General features: G+C 42.6%; 1 protein-coding gene across 1 annotated transcript in view; it reads right to left on the bottom strand.

The window, feature by feature from the left end:
• Positions 1–25,338, bottom strand: part of LOC122811238 — a 101,307-nt gene extending 75,969 nt beyond the window's left edge. The window contains exon 1 of the mRNA XM_044082944.1: positions 24,838–25,338. Coding sequence (XP_043938879.1) covers positions 24,838–24,886 — 49 coding nt within the window. The 5' untranslated portion in view covers positions 24,887–25,338. The remainder of the gene's footprint in view (positions 1–24,837) is intronic.
• Between the last annotated feature and the right edge of the window lie 1,101 nt (positions 25,339–26,439).

Below are 26,439 nucleotides of genomic sequence, written 5' to 3'. Positions count from 1 at the left end.
ATTCCTCAGCCTTCGGAGCCGAAGGAGAGCATCATGATGATGTCAGAGTTGGTTACAGGTGTTTCGGAGCCGATCTCTGAACTTATTGATACAGCAGTTGACTCTGCTACTCGGAGCCAGTCTGTAAGCTCCCTACCGGTTTCCATAACAATTAAGTCTCCAGTGCCTCCCAGGTCAAGATCTCCTACTATGTCTTCCAAGAGCCTCTCAGAAGAAGATGTGGAGAGGGTAGTGCTGAGACTCCTGAAGTCATCTGCCTTACCAAAATTATTGTTGGCTCCGACCCAGTCGGCTCCGGAGCCACTTGGCCCAGCTTTGCCCTTGTCTGCTATTCCTCCTTTGAGCCATACTGGCCTTTCAGAGCCGGAGTTCTTGGTGCCAGTGGAGGAAATGCTGGCTCCAGCTCACTTTGTTGCTGCCTTGGAGCCGGGTTCAGCTCTGACACGCTCTGTGCCATCCGTCGTGTCCAGGGGCCGAAGCTCTCCTGTCGGCACTGATCTTCGGTTCCGAGCCTTCCTCTCGGTGCTTTGGCCAGGGTGAGCTCAGACCCTGCATCTATCTCAGAGCTGACAGCTCTGGCTCCAGCGCCGACCCCCATCTCTTCGGAGCAGGGAAGGTCTTTGGAGCTGGAGAGGTCAGCGTTTGAGATGATGAGGAGCATGCTGTCTCATTCTCCAGCCCCTACCAGTGGCACCAGCACTCTTCCCCGAGAGCACCCACTTCAGTCTCAGCCCCTACTCTCTCTCTGGAGACAGCAGAGACCCACAGCCTCAGAAGCCATCAGCTGGTGGCCCCCCACTCTTCCGAGGAGCCTCCCCGGAAGAGGTTATGTAAGAGGAAACATGTTGACTCCCAGGATGAGTCTTTGACATCGGACACTGACCTCGAGGAGTTGGAAGGGTCCCCCAAGTCATCCTCTGATGTCTCCTTTGTGGACATTTTAGAAATCCTTAGGCAGAGGTGCGACTGGCCCACTGTTAACCTTTCTGATGAGGAGTCTGTGTACCTGAAGGCTTTCGGGTCTCAACCTTCTGCCTCTTGGGTGTCTCCACCTTTTGATGAACTGATGGAGTTAGTCAAAAGGTGTGGGATACTCCTGACACTGTGGAGCCAGTCCCCAGGAGACTGAACAAGTTCTTGTCTGCCCCTCCTGGTAAAGAGTTCTTGTCCAAGGGCACTCCCATAGATGCCATGGTGGTGGCAGCGGCCACGAAGGAGTTGGCGGAGACTTCTTCATCTGCTCATCCAGCAAACAAGGAGTCTCGACAAATGGACAGATTTGGAAAGCGTATTTTTAGTTCAGCGGCCTTTACCCTTCAATCGCTGAACTATCTCACACACTTCACGAGGTTGCAGAGGGATCTCCTCAAGGAGTTGAGAGATTCCATACAAGGTGCGTGTACTGAGGGAGTTCCTGACAAGATTTCTACTCAGTTGTCCACTTTAAATTCTGTGGTTAACTATTCCATGCGACTTATCTCGTATGCTGTGGATGGAGTGAGTAGACCAGCGGGTTCCGGAGTTGCCTTGAGGCGTCACTCCTGGATGCGTTTATGTAATTTTGTGAAACCGTTCAAGTCTACTTTCACCAACACCCCATTTGATGGTTCCTCATTGTTTGGTTCCAAGATGAAGGATACACTCGCTCAGTGTGAGCAAGAAGGAAAGATGCTTTCTGCCATGGGAGTGCGTTTTACTGTCCCTTCCAGACCATACCCAAAGAGTCAAAAGCACGGTAAAATGTGATTCAAGAAGTCCCAGAGGGTCTTTCCTGACACACAGGGTGAATCCTCCTTCAGAGGAGGAAACTGCAGATGTCGCCCTAGAGGCAGGGGCAGTCCGCAGTACCAACAAGGTCGTGATTCCTTTTGAGGATGGTCTTATCAGCGCTCCTGATGTTGAGCCCGACTGCATTTCTCTGGGGCCGGTTGGGGGTCGCATTTTTTTGTACCAAGAAGCCTGGCTAAATATCACCCAAGACAAGTGGGAAGTGGGTAGAAAGAGTTGTTACCAGAGGCTATATCATACCCTTTTCCATATCACTGTTTGTTCCCAAAAGGATCCCAGATGTACCACCCAATCACAGGGATCAGGCAACTGTGGAGATCAACAAGTTGCTCTTAAAAGAGCCATCCAGCCCGTCCCAGCAGACCAGACAGGATCCGGAACTTACTCCAGGTTCTTTTTAGTTCCAAAACGAACCGGAGATTGGAGGCCAATATTGGACCTCAGCAGATTGAACGAATCAGTGAAGGACAAGTTTTGGATGGTAACACTGCAGTCTATACTCCCGTTGTTAGACTTTTGGATGTGCTCTCTGGATCTTCAAGACGCTTACTACCACATGAAAATGGACAAAGTGCCCAGAAGCCATCTATGCTTTCGGCTGGGAGCCAGTCACTATCAGTTTCGCATTCTGCCCTTTGGTCTCACCACAGCCCCCAGGGTGTTCACCAAATGCATGGCAGTAGTGACAGCTCACCTGAGACATCAGGAATTCCAGATGTTTCCGTATTTGGACGACTGGCTCCTGACCACCCCCACCAGGCATCTACTCCTCCAAAACAGGGACGCCACGATTCAACTTTGTGCTCAGTTAGGGATCTCCATAAATTGGAAAAAATCTGCATTATTGCCTTCTCAATCTGTGGTTTTTATAGGCACAGAGGTAGCCACAGTGAGCATGACAGCTCATCTCCCTGCCAAAAGGGCACAGAACTTAATCTCCCAAGATCAACATTTTCTTCCATTGTGAAAAGTCAAAGCACAGTGGGTTCTTCAGCTCCTCGGGCTATGGCTTCCACAGCTCCTCGGGCTATGGCTTCCACAGTGCTATTAGTACCATTAGCCAGGTTGCACATGAGAATTCTCCAGTGGCTTCTGTCTTCCCAATGGTCCTTCCATTATCTCCCACTGAGTCATCCTATCCTCCTGATGGAATCATGCAAAAATGACCTTCTTTGGTGGATGGCTCCCAATCAACTGAACACGGGTACCCCCTGTGTTCCGGCCGAACCCGTTGCCACTGTGACCATGGATGCCTCCCAGATTGGGTGGGGGGGGCATTATCTCAGCAGGACTGTCCAAGGCATATGGCAAGAACACGAGGCTCATCTGCATATCAATGTTCTGGAGATGAGGGTGGTGCTTCTGGCATTGCAAGCACTTCAAGACCTTCTTCCTATAGGGACAATTGCGATACAATCAGACAACATGTCGGTGGTTTGGTATATCCACAAACAGGGCAGTACCAGATCTTACCCACTCTGACGAGAGGCCATGCGAGTTTGGGAATGGGCGATTTCTTCCCAGCGCTTCCTGGTTGCAATGCACATTTCAGGGATGACCAGTGTGATAGCCAACAAGCTCAGCCGGGCAATCCTAATGCCTCACGAGTGGTCTCTGAAACGGGAAACTATGGATCAGATTTTCCGGAAATGGGGACAGCCTTGCTGCGACCTTTTTGCCAGCCCAGTCGATACCAAATGCAGCAGCTATTTTTCCCTCATTCCCCCTCCGGGGGATACTCACAGAGACGTTCTGGCTCACGATTGGCCCATGGGACTTCTGCATGCCTTTCCTCCAATTCCTCTCATTTCCAAAGTGATTCAGAAAGCCAGTCGGCTGGGAAGCAAGTTGATCCTCATTGCTCCTTACTGGCCTCGTCAGGTCTGGTTCCCCTTCCTCGAGCCTCTCCTTCTGGACGATCCTTGGATTCTGGACTCCGCTCCAGATCTATTGACTCACATGTCGGGTTCACTACACCCCTCAATCCACACCCTCAAATTGACAGCGTGGCTGCTCCAGTTCCATCCATAGTCAGGCTTCATGATGCATCATCCTCAGTATCACATATTCTTATGCTCCTCCCATAAACCTTCAACTAGGAGGCTATAAGGCAGTAAATGGAAAAGATTTTCTATTTGGGCACAGAGAATGAATGTAGACCCATACACTGCTATCCCTGTGATTCTGGATTTTCTTTCTGAGCTTTTTCAGCAAGGATCTGCCACTGCCACTATCAGAGTCCAATTGGCGGCAATTTCTCATTTTCACTTAGGTTTTCCAGATACCAATTTAATGTCTCATAAGCTATGCAAGACCTTTTTGAAAGGGACCACTCTATTGAGACCACCTCTGCAAGAACCAGTGGCTTCTTGGGATTTAAATTTTGTGTTGCCAAATTGACATCTTCCCTCTTTGAACCTTCCCACTCATCTTCTCTGAAATTTTTGTCTTGGAAGACCTTGTTTTTGGTAGCTATCCCATCAGCTAGACGGGTATCAGAGCTACAGGCCTTGTCTATTAAGCCACCAAATTTGATTTTTCACAAAGACAGGGTGTCACTGCGTACTAATCCTTCCTTTGTCCCCAAAATTTGTTCTAAAGCTACCTTAAACCAATCGATAGAACTCCCAGTTTTCTTCCCTAACCACTGTAATGCAGCTGAGTACCGTTTTCATCAGCTAGACGTTCACAGACAACTATGTTTTTATCTACAGCGGACTAAGGTTTTCAGGAAATCAGACCAATTATTAATTTCCTTTTCTGACTCCAGATTGGGCTTACCAGTTTCTAAAGTGACACTGTCTAATTGGATTTCCAGTTGTACAGCCTTTGTCTGTAGCTTGGAGGGCAAACCTTTACCCTGCAGAATCAAGGCTCATTCTTCCAGGTCGCTGTCTACCTCTGCAGCCTTTCAAGCCAGGGTACCACTTGATAATATTTGTGCAGCAGCTATGTGGGCTACCCCTCACACTTTTATTACACATTACAAATTGGATTTGGCATCCAGGGGTAGAGCATCCTTTGGCTCCACGGTGCTCAAGAGTATTTTCCAATGAGCCGCCCAAGAATAAGGCGCTAGGGACGCTGCCCCATATGTAAAAATGAAGGTGAGATCAGACTACCTAACATAAAGAAGTTATGTACTCACCATAACATTCCATGTTGGTAGCCCATCTCACCCTGCATCTTTACTAACCTACCCTCCTGCCCCCATCCTGGAAGATCTGGAAGTAATAATTTGGTTGTCCTTGGTTGGAGACCCTTTAGGTTGTTTTTATGGTTGTTCTAGTGAGCAGCAAACAAGATCTGGGGATTGTATTGGTGCACACCATGGGCTACCTGCTTAGCCACGAGCCAACCAGAGGTCTTCCAGCTTGTAAATCGTCCGAGTCAGAGCCGAGGATCGGCTCCGAACCCATATGTAAAAATGAAGGGTGAGATGGACTACCAACTTGGAATGTTACAATGAGTACATAACTTCTTTTTTTGTTTCTCCACAGCTGACCGTTAACTGCCACCAACCTCTGTCCTTGTTTATCACGCAGATCAGTCTTAGCCTCCCATGGGCTGGTACGTATCAGAGGAGTTCAAAGATGCTGGACAGTGTCATATTGCTACCAGGGACATTTTGTTATACCATAACCTTTTCCCTCTGTACCCGATGCATTTGTTGACTATCCAGGGGCAGGGTCAGAGTATCATCTCTCTTCTGAGTGGCGATGCCAATGCCCTCACCATTTCCTCCTTGGGACCATGCTGTTCTCTACATAACGGTTAAGGTGTTCGCCTTCCGTGCACAAGGTACAAGAATTGATCCTTGCCTTTGATAACAACTTAATTAATTCAAGGGATATCATTTGGGATAGCACCCACAACCCTCTTGGACATGGGCACTCATCACTAAATGCAATCTTTGGTATTGACTAGTGCCTCTACGGTATTACATTGGGTTAAAATGACCCCTGGGTACATAGCCTAGTAATCTCCTATGATCCACCCGGGATCAACCATGAGATGCGTATAAGTGGACACACTCTTCCCAGGATGGGCTCATCCTTCCCCAGCAGTGCCTTAGGCATTCAAGCAGCTAACTGACCCCAGGTTACCTGCACCCTAGTCAGGGCTTTATCCCTGCATTAGCACTAAGGAAAATGAAGTCGGGGAAAGCAGCAGGCTCAGATTAGGTCACAGCAGATATGATAAAGATGCTGGGTGAGATAAGGGAGAAATGGCTCCTGAGGGTGCTCACAGCAGTGTGGAGAGAAAGGAGTATCCCAGATGACTGGAGAATAAGCATACTTGTGCCAGTGTACAAGAACAAAGGGGACATCCACAACTGTGGGCAGCACAGAAGAATCAAACTTGTATAACCTTGCATAAAAGTTCTAGAGAGGGTGATTGATAAACGGATAAGCAGAGTAGTAGAATGTAAGATGGGAGCTGAGCAGTTCAGATTCAGATCAGGATGCAGCACAACTGACCTGATGTTTGCAGTGTGACAGATACTTGAGAAGAAGCTAGAGATGAGGAAAGAGTCCAACTGGGCATTCCTAGACTTGGAGAAAGCATATGACAAGGTCCCAAGAAAGCTGATTTGGGTAGTACTTTGGTGGTTCAAAGTCCCAGAAACATTGGTAGAATTAGTGCAGGCTATGTACAAGGACCCAATGACTAGAGTATGCACAGTGTTCATTCTCACAGAGGGGTTCCTAGTGGGAGTGGGTTTACACCAGCTTTTAGCTCTGAGCCCACTGCTGTTCATACTGATGATGGACTACATTAACAGTTCGGTTGGGACAAATCAACAAAGTTGCTGTATGCAGATGATGTGGCATTAAAGGCAGACTCTGAGCAAGAACTCCAGCAAATTATAGAAGAATGGAATGCAAAATTGAAGGCACATGGGATGAAAATAAGCACCAATAAAACAGTGGTAATCCCAGCAAACTAGGGAAATCAGAAGACACTGAGAACTGAGCTAGAAGGGAAGATAGTGGAACAGGTAAATAGCTTCAAGTATCTGGGAGGGGTGTTTGAGGAGAAGAAAAGTCTGAATGAAGAGGTCAAAGCTAGAATCAGAGGGGCTACAGTCATCTGGCACAGTATGTCAGGTGTACTCTATGAGAGAAGAATGCAAAAGAAGCTGAAATGTAAGGTGTAGAAGACCGTGTGGTATGACCAGTTCTACTGTATGGTACAGAAACCTGGGCAGTAAAGATGGAACAGATGAAGAAGCTAGAGGTGATGGAAATGAATTGCCTGAGAAGGATGATGCTATGCACTCCGTGGGACAGATGAAGAAATGAGGTCATAAGAGCAGAAGCCAAAGTAGCTCCAATTGCAGAAAAAAAAAAAATCAGAGAGCAGATTACAGTGGATTGGACACGTGCAGAAAAGCAGAAGGCAATCTGATGAAGAATATTTGGGACAGACAGGAAGAAGGTAAGCGGAAAGAAGGGCGTCCAGCAAAGAGGTGAATGGTTTGTGTGAAAGAAGATCTGCAAGAGTCAGGCATGAGTGTTGAAGAGGGCAGGAGTGTGGCATTGAATCGTGAGAGATGAGGACAGTTGACATGATTCCCTGACCCCATAAAGAAAATGGGAAAAAGGAGGCTGATGATGAGTCGTGGCTTTATCCCTCTATGTCACTGTTCTGGCCGGGAGATGAATTTAAACAACATTTATTTGTTTTAAATAAACTTAAAAAGTATACGACCAATCATGGCATGTTAGAAATATGCGTTATTACACCCCTCCACACTCTCATCAGATGAGAGTTTTGGAGAGACCGAGGTTGGCTAAAAGTTGAGAAAATGACAAGTACAACATGCTGAGGAAGCCAAAGCTTTGAAAAGGTCAGCCTACTGATGTCTTATTCCACCTGAACAGCTAACTTTACCTGCACAAATAAAGCTTGACAATGACTCTGCACATCCAGTTATGTCACTAGGGAATTCGGGAATTTGTCAAGGGAGAAAAGGAACTTGCACGGGTCACAAGTCTTGCCTGCCTACTTCACTCCATCTCAGCCGTTACCAAGTGTGGCAACAGGGGAATGTTGCTATATTCCAGTCCTATCATGAAGGAAGGAGAATGCTGCCACATTCCCATCCTACCATGAAGGAGTAAGCTGCTATATTCCCATCCTATCATCAAGGAAGGAGAAGGCTGCCATATTCCCATCCTACCATGAAGGAAGGAGAAGGCTGCCATATTTCCATCCTACCATGAAGGAAGGAGAAGGCTGCCATATTCCCATCCTAGGCTCCCTTCACTCTGGAATAAAATCCCAGTCCAGGTTAGGCAGAGTCCCTCATTGACTCTCTCCAAGAGGAATCTTGATGAGTGGATGGGAGATCGTAGGTTTACCCCGGGTATCACTTCTGTGTCACTGTTAGACAGAGGCACAGTATACTAACCTCGAAAAAGGGCATAGCAAAATAAATTTAAAATGGGTGGCGAAAGCCAAACACATTCTGGCTAGGCTTATAAATGCCCTAGGGCAGATAGCCTAGTATGAACCTATGAACCATGAAGGAAGGAAAGAGAAATCTGCTGTATTCTAGTCCTACCATGAAGGAACCCTTCCACCGGCAAATGAAAAATATGGCTGTTACAAGGGGCAGGGGAGGGGTGGATCACAGTGTATATTAAGTACCTGCTGCACCTTTTGTCTACAAACTTTGTCTTTCACTGTTTGAATGATACTTGGTTACAATTTGGATTGACTATGGGACAAAAACCTTGACGCAAAAGCAATCAAACACAGAAAATAATGTTACAGCTAAAGGAAACGGTACTGGAAAACAAAACATTATCCTTTCAAATCCTCCATCCTCTATTAAATAATAAAATCAAATTCAAGACTAAAACTGCTAAGTTTCTGTTACCCAGAGCTGGAGTAGCCTGTGCACATCAAGGTCTCAGTGCGCTGCTCCTCACAGTCTGTGCGCACCAAGGTCTCAGTGCGCTGCTTCTCACAGCCTGTGCGCACCAAGGTCTCAGTGCGCTGCTCCTCACAGCCTGTGCACATCAAGGTCTCAGTGCGCTGCTCCTCATAGTCTGTGCGCAGCAAGGTCTCAGTGCACTGCTCCTCACAGCCTGTGTGCACCAAGGTCTCAGTGCACTTCTCCTCACAGCCTGTGCACACCAAGGTCTCAGTGCGCTGCTCCTCACAGCCTGTGCGCACCAAGGTCTCAGTGCACTTCTCCTCACAGCCTGTGCGCACCAAGGTCTCAGTGCACTTCTCCTCACAGCCTGTGCGCACCAAGGTCTCAGTGTACTTCTTCTCACAGCCTGTGCGCAGTAAGGTCTCAGTGCGCTTCTCCTCACAGCCTGTGCGCAGCAAGGTCTCAGTGCACTTCTCACAGCCTGTGCGCACCAAGGTCTCAGTGCACTGCTCCTCACAGCCTGTGTGCACCAAGGTCTCGGTGCACTTCTCCTCACAGCCTGTGCGCACCAAGGTCTCAGTGCACTGCTCCTTTAAATTTGCAAGAGTCAGATGGCCGTTTATATGTTTACAGCCTGAAAATGCTGATACCTTCAATCTGTAACACCATATAAATCAAGTATATGGTTTCCTGCACAGTCTGAAGGAGAAACTGATAAAGCCGGCATCCTACTTAGTCTCATATCACACACCTTTATCCAGTTGCTACTTTAAATATAAACACTGTATTCCCAACAATTTTCTTGCCTAAAATGCCCCCCGGGTAGTGTTCACAAGGCGAGAGAGGGTAACAGAGCCAGTTCCACAATGAATTAAAAAGATGACTTCAGTTCAGCAAGAACCAGAATATACACAAGAGACACTTTGTTGTCACAAGTGCAGGCACAGAATGTTCTAAGCATTTGCTAGCTGGAAGATTTCTTCCAGAACCATCCAGATCTGTTAAATTCGTGAAGTGTTTCAGCTCTGTGATGAAACTATTTGCTATTAAGGACATTTGAGCAACAGTACAACTTTTCTAAAATGACAAACGAATATATAATAGGTGTGTGTGAGCGGGTATATATTTCAGAACATCAGTCATATGGTCTCAATCATATGATTGACATTCTGAAATGTTGAACATTGGCCAGTGCAGAACTACAGTTTTTAGTGAGATCACGGTACAATGGGGATTGGGGAATTTGCCCCTTTTCCCACTTTAGTGGGTCTCAGAGTTGGTATATATAATCGACAGGGGATGTGGGGGTGCAGGGGGGCTTGCCCCCCCCCAAAAAAGTTTGTTTTGTTGTATTTTCCACATTTCAAAACTCTGACCATATGATCTCAAACTAGACCCATATATATATATAGGTGTGTATGTGTGTGTATATGTACACACATACATTGTTGGGTGCATTGTGTTTTTTGTCGACCGGTTCCATCGAGTCCAGTATTGTCGAGCTTAATCCATTGAAATCAACCTCCAGGAGTGGGGGAAGTTGGACTTGACCCCCCCCCCCCCACTCATTAAAGCTCCTCAAAATTTTAAGTCTGGTTTCGCTGGATTGTGATTGACAGTCTAGGACTCATCAAAAATCTACCCAACAAATGTCTGTGTATTCGTATATCTAAAAAGGGGGAATACATGGGCTGAACTGAAGTTGGCTTGCTAACACTGGGATTTAGTAAACTCCTTTTAAAGAGATCACAGTTTACTGCATAGTGTAGTATCATTTGTGGAGATAACACTCCCAAGCTACAGTAATCTCAGAGTTAGTATATTTAGAGAACCAAGGGTATAGGAAGGGGGTTGCCAGGGTTTGTGGTTAGTAAATGTTTAATGGTGTTGACTTTACCACACCAGTGTTTCATACACTGTAATCTTAGTAACTTAACTTGCCTACCAGTGTTTCATACACTGTAATCTTAGTAACTTAACTTGCCTGCATGAGCTTTTTCTTAAAGATCTTATAACACCTATAGATTTAAAGTAAATCCCTACCATTATTACCTAGCAAACTACAAACCAAATAAACTTACCCCCCATTATACTCTCCTTCATTTAGCTGGTGATATTCACTCCAATCCAGGTCCTACCTTCTCTTCCACAAACCCTCCTACAAATTTCTCTCCAAAAAATCCGCCCTCCTCCAATAATATACACATTAAGAAAAATCTCAAATTCCTCACCTTTAACGCCCAAAGCTTAAAAAATAAAATCACACACTTTCATGCTTGGCTCACCCAAAACTGTCCAGACATACTAGCCATCTCTGAAACCTGGCTTAAACCTCACATCAAAGACTCTGAATTCCTTCCTCCTGGATTTCATTCCCTCCGATCTGACCACATTAATAAAAGAGGAGGAGTAGTTGCCTTAATCTACTCTATCCTCCTCACTATAACCCCATACCCTAACTCCATCCCATCTTTCAATAATGCAGAACTAGTCATTGGCATACTACAAATGAACATCCACAAAAGCATCTGCATTATTTCCCTCTATATTCCTCCTGGTAATAATGTAAATACTTTGGAAGATATCCTCGCCTGGTCATCCTCTAACATTAAACTAGAAATCTTTATTCTGGGAGATGTAAACATTGACTGGGGAAATATCAATAATCCTAATTCCTCCCTTACCATCAATCTATTCAACTTCACTCAACTTACTAACTCCATTACCAGACCTAATAAAAACAAACCCCCCTGGCACCATACTTGACTGGATACGTGTGTCCCATCCTAACAAAATCACTTCATCTGGTGTTATTCCTGACCATTTAGGAGACCACCTCCCCGCCTTCTCTATTCGAGCCACTCCCACTTCTCCTCACTCATTGGCCACTCCCACTTCTCCTCACTCTCATCATTTCATTCAAACATGCAACCTAACCAACTTTAACCAAGACGATTTCTCTAGCTCCCTTAGGCTAACTAATTGGAACTCCCTAAAAACACTGCCACTAGACGAAGCCGTTGAATATTTTAATTCTACATTCTTAAATATCCTTAACTCCCAAGCTCCTATGAGAAGAGAAAGAATTAAATCTAAACCCACCCCTTGGCTCTCGAAAGACACAAAAAAGATTATGCACCAAAAAGACAAATCCTGGAAAGCTTACCTCAAACACAAACTGCCTGATATTTACCTTCAGTTTAAACAACTGAGAAACCTGGCCAAAAAACTAGTCATTAGAGATAAAAAGTCCTACTACATCAAATTACAAGAAAACCATACCAGAAATCCAAAACAATTCTGGAACTCCACTAACTCCCTCCTTACACCTGGTACTAAAAACAACCCCTGCCCTGATACCAGCAAATCTGACCCTGAAATTGCCTCACTTTTCAATTCCTTCTTCACTTCTTCCATTACTGACCTAACCAAGACTTTTAATAAAAAACCTCCCACCCACATTAATCTTACTCTCCCTTGCCACCCCCCCCCCATTTTTGAACTCAAACCTGTTCCTACCTACCTAACAAGGAAACTTTTCTATAAACTCAAACCTTGCTCAAATGCTCCTGATAACATCCCTTCCTCCTTCATAAAAATAGCTTCTGACTCCATTGCCATACCTATCAGCATCCTAATAAACAGGTCTCTGCTTGAATCCTATGTACCCAAACTCTGACGTTCTGCTTTCATTCATCCACTTCACAAAGGTGGTAAGAACTGTAATGTCTCTAATTTTCGTCCCATTGCTATCCTCTCCCCTATTTCCAAAATTCTCAAAGTGTATATAGCCTTCAACTCCTGCCTTTCCTTACTGAACATCAACTACTCCCCCACCCAACACGGCTTTCGCCCTGGACACAGTACCACCACTGCCCTTCTCTCTTTCCTTCATTCTGTGAGCTCTGCACGTGACTCTGGTAATGTAGTCTCAACTGTTCTACTAGATCTAGCTAAAGCTTTTGACACCATCTCCCACTCCCTCCTCCTAAACCATCTCTCCAGCCTTAACCTTAGCCAAAAGGCTCTTTCCTGGTTCACTAGCTACCTCTCAAACAGATCCCAAGCTGTGAAATGGGGCCTATCTACATCTACCTTCCTTCCTTCACCTACCGGAGTACCTCAAGGCTCCATTCTTGGCCCATTACCATTCAATATCTTTATTAATGACTTCCATAAAGCCATCCCCAACACCACACTTGTTCAATACGCTGATGATTCCACCCTCATCTGCCATGCCACTAATCAAACTGAACTCCAAGCCCTAACCCAAACTGCATTTTCTACCACCGAAAACTGGATGTTCCAAAATCACCTCTCCCTTAATGCCAACAAAACTAAGATCCTCCTCTTCCCACCCTCCAAATCCTCACCACTAGACAAAAACTCCTTTCATATTACCAGCCTTTCCAACTCCACTATCGAAATAGTAACCTCCACCAAACTTCTCGGTATATTAATTGATGACCAGCTGAAATTCAATCATCATATCCAGCAAAACATAAAAAAAACCACACACACAAAACTGGGCTTATTGTACAGAAATAACCACTTTGTCTCCTTCCACTAGGCTAACCCTTGCCTCCACTATCTCCTTCCCTCTCTACTTTATGGCGCTCCTCTGCTCACTGACCTATCATCCTGTCTCTCCTCCAAATTGGAACAATGCTATAACAAAATATCCAAATTTGCTACTAATGCCAAGTCCATCACTCATCACCGCTCTCCCCTCCACTCTCTAAATTGGCTTAAACTCCCCAATCAACTGACCTTTTTCCAACTCACCATAGCCCATAAACTACTGTTCCATCCAACTAGCTGTCCTGCTCTTTCCAACATTCTTCTACCCTATAGCCCCCCTAGATCTTCTCATCAAAACTTGATCACTGTACAAAAACCCAAGCGCCCAGCTGGCCATATGCTTTTATCCTTCACCCTTGCTAAAAAATGGAATGCCCTACCACCTCTGTTAGATCCTGCCACATCCTAAACAACTTCAAAACATTACTTCATTCCCACCTCTATCTAAATAGAATTTGCAACTGCACTCTTCAACCTACTCCTTTCAAACCATCCTCCTCCTTCTCCCCAGGCTAACTTCCATTCTCTACTAAACTCTTTTAGTCTCTCCTAAATACTAGCTATATAGGCCACTTTTACATTTCTTACTGGATGAATCAACTGCTAAGTCACTCTAGGCTGGCCTTCTTTTTCTCCTCTTCTCTCCTATATTCCTAGCTCAAGTTATTACCTCCTGCTTTCTCTAACCTAAAATATTTTACTTCAATTATTTTCTTTCTGTGCTGAAACCTAACTAAAAATGTTAATTTTACTATTTTGCCATTAGACTTTTCTATTGTAGGCTGCTTGTAAAATCCTGTTTCATCTATTGTTATATTTTTGTCTAACTCTTTTGTAATCAATATTGTTTGTTATTTTTGTGGAGCTTTTCTCCCCGGGCCCCCACTGAAAACAGGCCCCAAAGCCCAGTGGACCTCCCCGGTAATCAAACTGAAATAAATAAATAAATCTTTCTAGATTATTGAGTTAAAATGATGCCGGGGGGGGGGGGGAGCCAGGTCCTGGTGATCAAACCATGCCAAGGAAGAACAGAAACAAATCATGGGACATGATGGTACACCAGTGAGACCTGCTTCCCATTGGTACAGTTATTATTGCTGTAATTCGTCACTTTGAAACATGGAGCCATTAGAAGGAGAAACATTGCTAAGGAGCTATTGCAGAATATCTGTGGGGAAAACAATGGAACCAAACAGAATAAAAGAACAAGATTGACTGCAGTATGTGTCTCTTGCTGCTGGAACTCCTTACACCTTCAACAGACGCCAGAATACAGCTGTTTGCCTTTTTTTTATTTTATTGCTACAAATCAATAACAGAGCAGATGGAGAACAGTTCAATAACTTTAAAGTGGAAGGAATGCGCACAGCAACATGTAGACTGGAGGGACAGTGATTGTGGGAAATTTACACAATTCTTAAGACCTTACTACATTTTGTAAATTTATGGTGGCGGTGGTGCAAAATACCATTCTGCTATCAAACTGTATTTGGCATGTCATATGTTTCAAATTATACCAACATGACATTCACCTCTGTTGGTATTTCTATTTTTCTGTTCATTTATACAAATAATTTTACTTGTAATATAAACCACATTCCTGAACTACCACAGTTCTGTAATACAACACTCGTGTTCTCTGTAAACCATAGAGAACCAGCACTTGGCAGTTATAAATATAAATAACAAATAGCTTGTGTAATAAGGAAATACACACGATGGTCAAATCTGTTTCAGCCAGTGCAATGTTTAGTGTCATACCATTTAAAAAAGTTCTAAATGTGTTATTAGTTTAAAGCCTTGTTTATGTTGTCAACTTTGCAATGATTTATGATTACACACAAATCTGGTAGAGCCAGCAGATATGCCAAGTTCTTAACACTGCCCCCTTTACTGATACATATATGATGGATACTACATGATGTGACACACAAGGTCACAAAACCAGGATCTATAAACTGTGAAGGCTGTGACAAGTGGTTTTCCATTAATAGAAAGGAGAAGCAAGTGAGCTAGAGATGTTCAGCGGCGGTTAGTTTAATGGTTACATTGTGTGCAGTGAAAATGGAATGACAAAAATGATTGGGTACTTAAGTACCCCCTCACCCAGCCCCCGTTCTTTTTATGCACCGATTACAGCTGTCCTTTACTTGAGGCATCATGATAGCTTGGTCCCATGCTAAACTGTTCACTAATCATTCTGAATAGGCATTTGATCTTAGAAGTGTGACAGGGAGAAAAGAAATAACCCAGCCTTGCTGGGGGGGGGGGCTCTTCCTAGCCTTTTACAACGTGGAAGGAGCTGCAGTCTAAAGCACTAAAAACAACTTGGCTAAGACAGAGACACCAGAATATTGCCACACAATTTCTGCAGGCACTGTGCAAGTCGTATGTACTCACTGGACTTTCATGACCCATGCATGCAGCCGGTAACTATTTCTTAAAAGTAACAGTACATTCACCTGGCACTAAAACTACATTCTGCAGCACTTTTGGGAATCCATAAAGACAAGTGTGATTCTTCTTGTACAGATCTAACCAGTGCATTGTGATATGTTGTGATGATAAAAACAAGAAACTGCACAGTGAGGAAACCTCCACAAAATATTAAGAAAAAGCGCAATCTACATCTATTTGGAAAACAACTTAAAAACACCTAAAATACTAATACAAATGTTCATGCTTTTATGCCACTAGCTAAGAAAACACCTGTAATCTTAACAAGCATTTATTTATTATATATTTGCTTTTGTTTACTGAAAAGTCAGTCTGGTGTTGCTTTTTTTCAGTGAAGGCTCAGAGAGAAATGCTGCAATGGTGTGTGTGGCGGGGGGGGGGGGGTCATTAAACAAACAATTTAAAGTTCAAGCAGCTAGGTAAAAATAATAAAACTCAAACATTTGAATAATGTTACAGTAACCTAAAGACATCTTGATAGTCTATAAAAGATAAATATTTCTGGAACAGGCAATTTCACAAAACAATGTTCTTAGCAAGAGAAACTAGTAAAGTATGTACAAAAATTATATAGTTGGCTTTAGTTATATTCATTTGGTGTTAGCCTGGACCACTCGTAACACTTCTCTTAATCTGTTGCCATCAACCAGTTGCTTTCATTTTTGTATAAACTGTAGCTAATGCACATAAAATACAATCTTACAAGTTATAGAAGGACTTACTATCACATAGTTTAAACAGAAAATGGCTCAAAACTGAATTATATGTTTTTGCATCTATTTAAACTTGCCGTAGTTCTGAAATATAATTTAATTGACTAACCATCATTGATTACGTTTGATGGTACCTGCAAGCTCTCCATGCAAAGCTGTTTGCAGTTCAAGCTGTAATATTCTAACTATGTATTAATGTTATACCTATATTTTGTGCATTAACTAGATGTACTACTGACTGTCTTACACTCTTGCCAACTTTATTTTTGTATATTTGCAAAGTCCAAACACAATCTAGACTGAATGACTGACACTTAACTGAACATATGTACAGCTTTAGAACAATTGATATTTTTCAAGCAAGTCTTTTAAGTTTAAGCCAATATTTAGGCTTTGTATTAGTGTCGTATCTTGCAGGATGCGCTGTAGCAAGTCTCGCCTAAACCCTGCCCACCATCCAATGATAAACTTAAGTAATATTCATACCCATGGTGGCATGAATATTCATTGTCTATCTGTAGTTTATCCTTTTCCTCAAGGAAGTGCTATCTTGGAGTTGCTACATTTAATTAATGGGAGGTGTAGGGGAGCAGGCAGCTTGCAAATATTTTTTACCTTGCCCCCCCCCCCCAGCAAATTTAATACACCAACACTGAGATCGCACTACATTAAGGAAACTGGTAAAGTATAACTGGACAATGAATATTAATGCTGCATCTGCATGGCTGTCAGTCATGCATGTCCCCCAAACAGTAACTTGTCAGTCACTGAGACCAAGCCCACATCTGTCCAGAATGGCCTGCAAGGAAATACACTGATACAAAGCCAAGATTTATACGAATGTGTAATATTAGAAGTTCTCATCTTTATATTATTTATTTCTGTCTCCTTTTGTTTATTACTGAACACTCCCAGATCAAATCAGATAATGCAGTTATCATAACAGGGATAGTTGTATTTTTTTATTTTACCCTGTTCTGTAGCCTAAGGTGGCATTCACAATGACTAGGGACATTTGGCCAGAACACTAGAGAAATTCTCATTTATAACTAGACCCCCTTAAATCATTCCATATTAAATATCTGATTAAAGATATTTAAGTTCTACTACAAATCAGAGATGAATCCTAGAAAGTGTGGAAGCAAACAGTCATCATAATCCAAAGAAACATCCGTACACCTAGGAAATCTAAAGTATAAGATACAAAAGATAACTGCAGCCTAAAATCGACAAACCTTACAACTTAAATGAAAAATAAAAATTCTGCAAACAGGTTTATTTATTGCTGTGTATTTACCATATTCAGGGTAGAAATACAATCACTAACACTCTCCATAATAACTCCTGCCTTACCAGCAGCACACATACCCACAAAGCCTTTCTTAGTGGATTTAATAAATTCCCCTCACTTGCAACTTTGCCACGACATTCTTGTTCAGTCCATCATACCTCTGATAATACTCATCCCGTATTGTAATTGTAAAGCAGCTAAGTCTAAAGAAAATGAATCTTTAACAGAATCTACATCCTTAGTTTATTAAGACATACTCACAGCATGTTATCCTGCTCCTGCAACACAGTGATGACCTCTGGTTCAGCCAGGACATTTGTATTTCCAAAAATCAAATAGTTCCATGAATATCAAAACCACAGACTAACTGGGAAATTGGCTAAGCTTAGAATGGCCTGCAAGGACAGCTAGCCCACCTATTACTGTCAAACTATATATGCTACCACCACTAAGAACTGAAAAGGAGGCCATAATTCAATAGATTTCAAAAACAAGCAGTCCCAAACCCTCCTTGGATTTCAGGCCATTCTCCATACTCCCAGCCACTGGCAAATTGATAGAAAAACATGCCCACACTCAACTATCAAATTCTACTGAGCCTGTGTATGCCTCCCTAGAAACCAAAGTGGTTTCAGGGCCAGCCACAGCCCTATGGACCCTAGCAGATGCCACATTAATACCAGTGGTCAATGTCCAGATTTTAGGAGCAGTTTTTAGGAACTTTACTAAAGCATTCTACCTATCCATGGTGGTGCAGCGGTAGCGTTGTTGCCTCACAGCAAGAGGGTCTCCCGTTCGATTCTCGGCTAGAATGCGGGGAGTGCCTTCTGTGTGGAGTCTGCATGTCCTCCCCACGGTTGGGTGGGCGTTTGAAAGACATGCATACATGGGCGTGCCTTCGCTGAAGGTTGAACGTCGAGCTGGCACCTCGGCATTTGTGAAAATCTACTGCCAATCATTAGCAGACCGGAGTTCCGCTGTGGCGACCCCTAACCGGGAAAAGCTGAAAGACAACAACTAAAGCATTCTACCTGATGACTTTTACTGGCCTGTGGCACCAGCAGCAAAGCATGGCACTGGTTTCACAACTTCCTACTGAACCAAACCTTCATGGTGAAATTAGGTTCCACCTTCTTCACCATTGCTCCCCTACTTAAATGGGTTCCACAAGACCCAGTCTGCCCCTCTTACTTTTCTCCATTTTCATAAACACACTTCCAACAGTCCACCCCTCCCTTCCAGTTATACTTCGTGCACATTACGTAGTCTGCAGATCAGCATACAGCAACAAGTACAGGAAGACCTGCTCTCCTGAGCAACTGGTTCAACATATGAAAACTAATTCACAGTACTTTTAAAACTTAAGTTATGATTGTGAGAACACACCAAAAGGTGAACTCATTACACAGTGATGCCTCTAGGTGTTTCTACAGTTACAACTTACTTTAGGCATCAAATACTGCTTGCTCATATTTGCATTAATAATTCCAAAAACATGCTACATGCAAAGTAATAAAGCAGTGCATCTTAAGGCCTGATAAGCACAATGGCAAACACAGCTGCAATGATAATTGCTGTTCATATTGTATTTATTTATATTGATTGTAAATGCCATGTTTCTCTAAATACCTCAACAACCAAGTAGCACAAACAGAACTGCTTAGTCTCATATGAAAGCTCTCAACTGGATGAACAAACTATTGCAGTGTGTGTGTAACTTGAGTGGTTAACATATTCTAAGTTGTTTACAAAATATTGTAAATCTAATAGCTACTGTATTTACTGTAATTTATAACATTCAGTTTAAGACCTAGAATCTAGAGAATTTTGCCACTATAAAATTAGTTTGTGCTGAAGAATTTTACATTTCTTTATTTATTGACATTTGTTAACCGGGTTAGTCCAGCTGGGCAAGAAACCCATTTCCAGTGGAGACCTGAGGAGAAAAGCTCCAGTTAGACAATTAAACAATACATACAAATCTAAGTCCATGATACAAAAATAATTAAGGTTTAGTAACCACTGTGGTTCCAGAGATATGAACATTTGTTTGAAATGTGAGGACATAGTTTGGTTTTATTGAATAGCTTAAGCTCCGCTCATTGGAAAATGATGCAGTGCAAACTTCCAGAGCTCCCCTGGAGGGAATGAGTTAGACAGTGCCAGGAAGTCTGGGTCATCCTAGACAATTACCAAACTGTTTCTGGCTCCATCTATACCTCTCAACCTCTTGGCACAAGAAAGCTGAACAAAGGCCCAGAAATAGGGATGGATTTTAAATCTTGCACTTACAAACTTAAAAAGTTGTTAAAATAAGATTTGTGTTAGCATGCATTTTTTGATGGACATGACATATGAAACTCAAAATCTGTCATTATTTAATGAATTCAATCTGGACATTCTGTAAAAAGCTGGACAGTTGACAGCTATGGAACCGGCATTTTTAAGTATTTCTGGAGCTAGTTAGACCTAGATGTAAATTTTCGGGTGTATAATATATAATCGAAGCTTTATAACTTCGAATGCCATATGATCTACACCATATGGTCGAAATTATAAAACTTCGAATACATAAAAAAATAAAGCGAGGAAATAAAAAACTAAGGTTGTAAGAAGGGGGCAAGCCCCCCTGCACCCCCACTCTTTAAATATACCAACTCAGAGACCGCACTATAATGTGATAAAGGGAGGATTTCCCTTTACTGCACTGAAGTGCGTTCTCGGAGTTGGTATATTTAAAGAGCGGGGGTGTGGGGGCTGCAGGGGGGCTTGCCCCCAAGTCTCGGGTAATTTTTTTTATATATATTTTTTATACATATTCAAAGTTTTATAACTTTGACCATATGGTGTCGATCATATGATATTTGAAGTTATAAAACTTATATAGACCCAAAATTTCAACACAATATCCACATTGCTGGTTCAAAACTGCACAGTCTGTGCGGAGTCTGCATGTCCTCCCTGTGGTTGTGTGGGTTTCCTCCAGGTACTCCAAGACATGCTGTAGGTGGACTGGACACACTAAATTGGCCCTAGGTGTGAGTGTGTGTGCCTTCTGTGGAAGGTTGGGCGCCGGGCTGGCAACTCAACACCGTAAAACTCCACTGCCAATCATGAGCGGACAGGTGATCCACTGTGGCGACCCATAACTGGGAAAAAGACGAAAGAAGAAGTGTTTTTGGTCCTGGCAGATTTCCAACTTCTCATTACCAGGGGTCAGAAAAACCACAGGCAAAGGAATCCTGTCTGCTGTATACACTGATTGTGTCAGAAAATGATTCCTGAACCCACCCCATCCAAATTGTTACAAGAATACCTCCCACCATAAATAGGGGGGGTCCTAAATGAAAGACCAGCACTGGTAGAGTTTTTAATAGAATCTAGAACAGAAGCTGCCATTAAAAAATGAATAATTAGTAGAGCATATAAAACATTGCATAATAACTACAAGAGTCAATCAGAGGAAGTAAGAAAGAATTGGGAAGAGAGACCGGATAAAAATTCACAAAGAAACAATGGGAGGATATATGCATGTCTGCCTCCCAAATATGCAACAAAATCTAGATGATTTAGGATTTTTGCCTAGAAATGTTTACATACATATTTTTACACTCCAAGTACACTCCAGAGAATTTTTTCTCAGGCAGACAGTAAATGTTTGAGGTGTGATGGGGAAGAAAGAGGTAATTGGGAACATGTTTTCTGGGAGTGTGGTGGATTGGCACACTTTAGGGGCACCCTGTGGGATGCACTGTCAGAAATGCTGTGTGGGCAGGTTGTTCTGACGAGGGAGAGGATTTTTCTGAGCTATGATACAGAATTGGAACTGCCTAGATGTGGTAAGGCCATGATGTGTCCGATAGCGGTGACTGCCTAAAAAGCAGTTACTAGAAAATGGAAATCACAATCTAAACCAACTATACTGAAAGTAGTAAATATAGTTATAGAGATAAAGCAACTGGAATTGATATCTTTAGAAAAGGGTAGGAGCAAACTACATAGGAAAAAAATGTGAATTGTGGGAACAATGCATACAAGGGAAGAATGAGGACTAAAAGGCAGCAGAACTTAAATGAGCTATGCAATGTTTGAGTGAGAAAGACTGGGTAGATTATAAGTGATGCATAATGTTTGCAACTGGGAATGTGTCAGTATGGTCTGTGATGTAAAATGTTTGCAACTAGGATTGTGTTGGTGTGATTTGTTTTCTTTTATATAAATGTATTATTGCCTATGTAGTAAGTGATGGCTAAATAAAGATGTTTCCTGTTTAAAAAAAAAGGACAGGAATTGAATAATTTTTGTAAATATGTGAACTATAATGTTTATATTAATACAGTTTGATTACTTTTATATGAATGCAAATTTGCCTATGTCACAAGTGATAATTCAATAAAGGTGTTTGAGAAAAAAAAATACCTTCCACATTGACATGCTACAGTTTTGCAGGCATAATGTTTGTATTTATTTTTTGGTTACTCAGATAACAGCCTACCAAGGCAAAGGTGTAAAAAGGTCATATGGACATTAAAACACAGATGTGATGCAGTAACTTCATGAGCCAACATTTATATTCATCAGTATAACACCCCCAGCCCTGGGTGTGGTTAACAAGCATGGACTCTTTCTGGGGAGTAACACGGGTCATTGTCTGTTTGGAATGACTGATATCAGATTACATTATGCAATTTGTGTTTGATTGTGTATACAACACTATAAAATATATAGTGCTGTAAAATAAAATATTATTATAAAATAAAAATAAATAAGAGTGTAAAATACATAACCCTGGAAAATAAAACATGTAAGTATATAAGAACTAAATGTGCTTTACTGGTTATGTGTAGAATAATTACGTACATGATTCATGGTGTCCCTTTGCAGGAAACAAAGACTTCATCCAGAAGCGATAGAACAAAAAAACTGCAGTCAGTGTTGGGCGAACAGAGAGTATGAGCTAGGCTTTTCAAAGGTCCCCTGCACTGCAAGGATGGTGGCAATCTATGAACTGCAAAGAGTGTGCAGCAAACATTATGTTGTTTTCTTTCGGCTTTTCCCGGTTAGGGGTCACCACAGCGGAACTCCGGTCCGCTAATGATTGGCAGATGATTTTTATGGTGCCAAGGTGCCAGCCCGACACCCAACCTTCAACAAAGGCACGCCCATTCACGCATGTCTTTGCAACTGCGGGGATGCCATGTAGACTCCACACAGAAGGCGCTCCAGCCGAGAATCTAACGGGAGAACCTCTTATTGTGAGGTGACGGCGCTACCACCGCACCACCATGGCTTCTGCCATTTTTTGTCTGGATAAATGGAAGGGGAGTTGTAAATTCACTCCCAGGGTTCTGCCCATGGCCCTTATGGACAGAGGCAGTCTGTAAAATGACTCAGGGCTCCAACCCCAAAGATCCACTACCTTGATCCACATCATATATCTGGGAAATTAAGATATAATATTGTCATATCCTCAGTATTATTGCCTAGGCTTGTTGCATAGTAATCACTTATGAGCCTAGGGAACCCAGTACATATCAGGCTAATGGCGCAAGAGCCTTTATTAATATTAATGTTATTTATTTTGGGAATGCTAAAGTACAGTACTTGGCGACTGTCCAGAAATTTGCTGAATGTCCAAATTTTTTTCTAATAATATTGGTCTGCTACTCATAACTGGTTTTCTACCAAATAATTGCTTGAAGTCATTAAATGACTGACATTTGAGTGTCACGCCATATCTTTGAGAAAATGTGTGGTAATGCACATCATGTTATTTCCAGCAATTCTAATTTCAATATTTAAAATTTGTCCCTGGTTTTGCACCTTTACCCCCCCCCCCCCCATTATGTTGACCTTTGTCAAAACTTCTTAAGCAAAGAAGTGTGGGAATTCCAGATGCCAGAAAGTTAGCATTTGAGGAGTGGGGTCACTGTATTGGCTTTTCCGTTATATGCTGCACACACTACTCTGTTCTTCTGTCATATCTGTGACTTCACTCCTGTGCTCGTTTGCTACCTATGACTGTACCTGAGCGCAGCCCCTCTCTGCTACATGGTAAGAAAATGTAATTTAAAGGTGCCTGCCACCTTCTCCAGCTCTGCATTTTTTGTTTCAATCTGGATATAAAAGTAATAGAGCACCTTGGAGCAGGTACATTTCAAATAGCCACAGGGGGACATTTGTATTGAATGATCCAATTGTGAGGTTCAAACCATAGCTATGAGCATTGCCCGCAGTACTGCACTTTACTGCCAAAGCAAAGTCTGGCTGTTGCACATTTTTAGCTGATTATGTATCAAGACATGAATGATACATAATTGTAACTTCTGTGCAACAATTAGATGGGAATTTCAGAATATTTCCTGCTGTAAAATCTCAGGATATTGGCTATTCTGGCATGTTTTCTGTACTTCGAAAGGGAGAAGCGGTAACCCCCACCCCACCCCATATAAAAAAATTAAGAAAAAGGCAAATGGGAACTGGAAACGCCGACTATCAAAATCTGTTCCCCAGTACGGTCAACTTCGTAGCTATTTTATGTTTATGAAATGTTTAGCGTGAATATTTGCCATCTAACGTTACCAAGCGCAAACAGACTAAAGCAGGTGTTTTAAAAACCAACGCACCCGTTTCCATAATATGCTTCGAGAACCACTGAAATGTAATATGCAGATACTACTAGTCTGTCACCTTGAATGACGCCCCCCGGGGACGTTAGTAGGGGAGAGGTGGCGACTTAAATGCTACAATCCTATCTGTGCAATGTGTGCCTAGCACAGAATATCCCGGATTGCACCATAAACTATGTATATGCCCACCATGGCTGAAGTTGTGACATTTAGCAATCATTAAGTTACAGAGAGACGCACAATCTCTCATCTGGCTCTAATTTAATTCTCAGACTTTTTTAAATAAACTCTTCCTTCATAGCACTAAATTTCCCTTTCCTGGACATCCAGTGCAAAACTCTGCATAAACAGATGATTGATTTAAGCACCACTACTACATAAATCGTTTATACTCAGCTGGTCGGTGCACTTCAGGAAAGCAAACCAAAGAAACAAGGGCAAAGAAAGTTAAAACATTGCTTTTTTTCTTCAATGACCTAAATTAATTACCTTTTTTCCACATGGACCTTAAATAAATCGTCTTCTGCTTTCTGAACATCGCTCTTTTCACTTGCTGTAGTTTAGTCAAAACAGATGCTCTTGATGTAGTCTTTCAAGAAAAGGGCGTTTTAAGATCCTAGGAAACTTCTTGTCCGCACCGGATTTGAACAGCTATCCACCACGCTGGAACGCTGCAGTCGTGCTGCTTGGTTGAATGTCCTGCAAGTCTCCGTGGGAGCTGGCTGTAATGCAGACAGATTAACACACTCGGGAATGTGGGAGGACTGCTAGTAGGAATTCCAAGGTACTGTCAGTGGGATGGGACGTCCTGCAAGATCACCCGTCCGGGGCTGCAGGCATCGAGCTCCGGTCTGCGGAGTGCACGCTCACACTTGCTGTCTTAGGTTTTAGTTTTCCAAGCGAGATGCACTTGATCCAAAGCAAGTGCTCCTTCTAACCACATGGGTTATACGCACACCAGCTCAAGCCTTTTAGTTATCCTGTATTCTCTATCCCTTGAGTGGGTGGGTTAATGTTTAAAACTGTGTTAAAGTGGGAGGGGTGAGAGCAGGCTGCCTCCGAAATGCGGTGGGGGAGGGGGTTTACAAGTGGCATCTTTGCTTCCTAAGCTATAATGGCGTTGGGGATGAGTCATGGCAGTCCGTCAGAGCCTTGAATCGCTGCTGAAGACGTTTGCACCGTTCATTAAGATCGGTTTAATAGTTGATTTAAGTGGCGTAATGTGAGAAAATGAAACTGGGACTGTTTGTATTGTTTGTAGAATGCGGAGTACAGGTAGGGTTACCATACCACATGTCCCACTTTGCGAGGGACTGTCCCACTTTCGGCAGTTGTGTCCTGCAAATAAATTGAAAAAAAAATGGCAAATTTCCTGAGATTTTAGGACAAAAAAAATCCTATATTTTCTTTAGTAGTTGCATAAAACATTTATTTTGCATCTGAAACACCTAAATGTTATAAGAAACAGAATAAGCAACTATAATGCTACAAGAATAACTTTTTATTTAGATAAAAAAGTGACGTTCTTTCCCTTTGTACTGGCTGTGGGTATGTTTTGCCCTGCAAAATCTGACGTTTCTACAAAAAATGGCCCACTTTGGGCAATTGAAAAGGTGGCAACCCTTGTACCAGGGGTGACATGATTGGATGGGTGACTGTAAATTCACCCCGGAGGCTCCACCTGTGTACCTCTTGGACAGGGGCAACAGGTGCTGATCTTGGAAATAATGGTAAGAACGTGGTTAAGCCCCTCGGGCCATTAGCCTAGTAACTTCCTATGATACCTCTCAACTGTACGTTTTTTCCTCATATTGTTGGTCTGTTTTTCATAAAATTGTAGTTTTCTGGTAAATTAGGAGTAAATCATTAAATATTAAAGTCAGAAAATGACACGTTTGAGTTTCAGACTCCATAGCTTCAGAAAAGTCATGCTAATGCAAAACCTGTTGTTGTATCAACTTCCTAAGTTTGTAAGAACAATATTTAAAATTTTTCCCAATTTTTGCACCTTTGTAACACTTTTATTTATGGCTTGCTCCAAGAGGTTGAGAGGTATGTAGACAGGGTAACATTCTTATGGAAGTATACCTG

This window comes from Protopterus annectens, chromosome 9.part0 (assembly GCF_019279795.1).
Source record: "Protopterus annectens isolate FY-2018-M chromosome 9.part0, PAN1.0, whole genome shotgun sequence".
Classification (NCBI taxonomy): domain Eukaryota; kingdom Metazoa; phylum Chordata; order Ceratodontiformes; family Protopteridae; genus Protopterus; species Protopterus annectens.
This window is presented reverse-complemented; position numbering and strand designations above follow the sequence as displayed.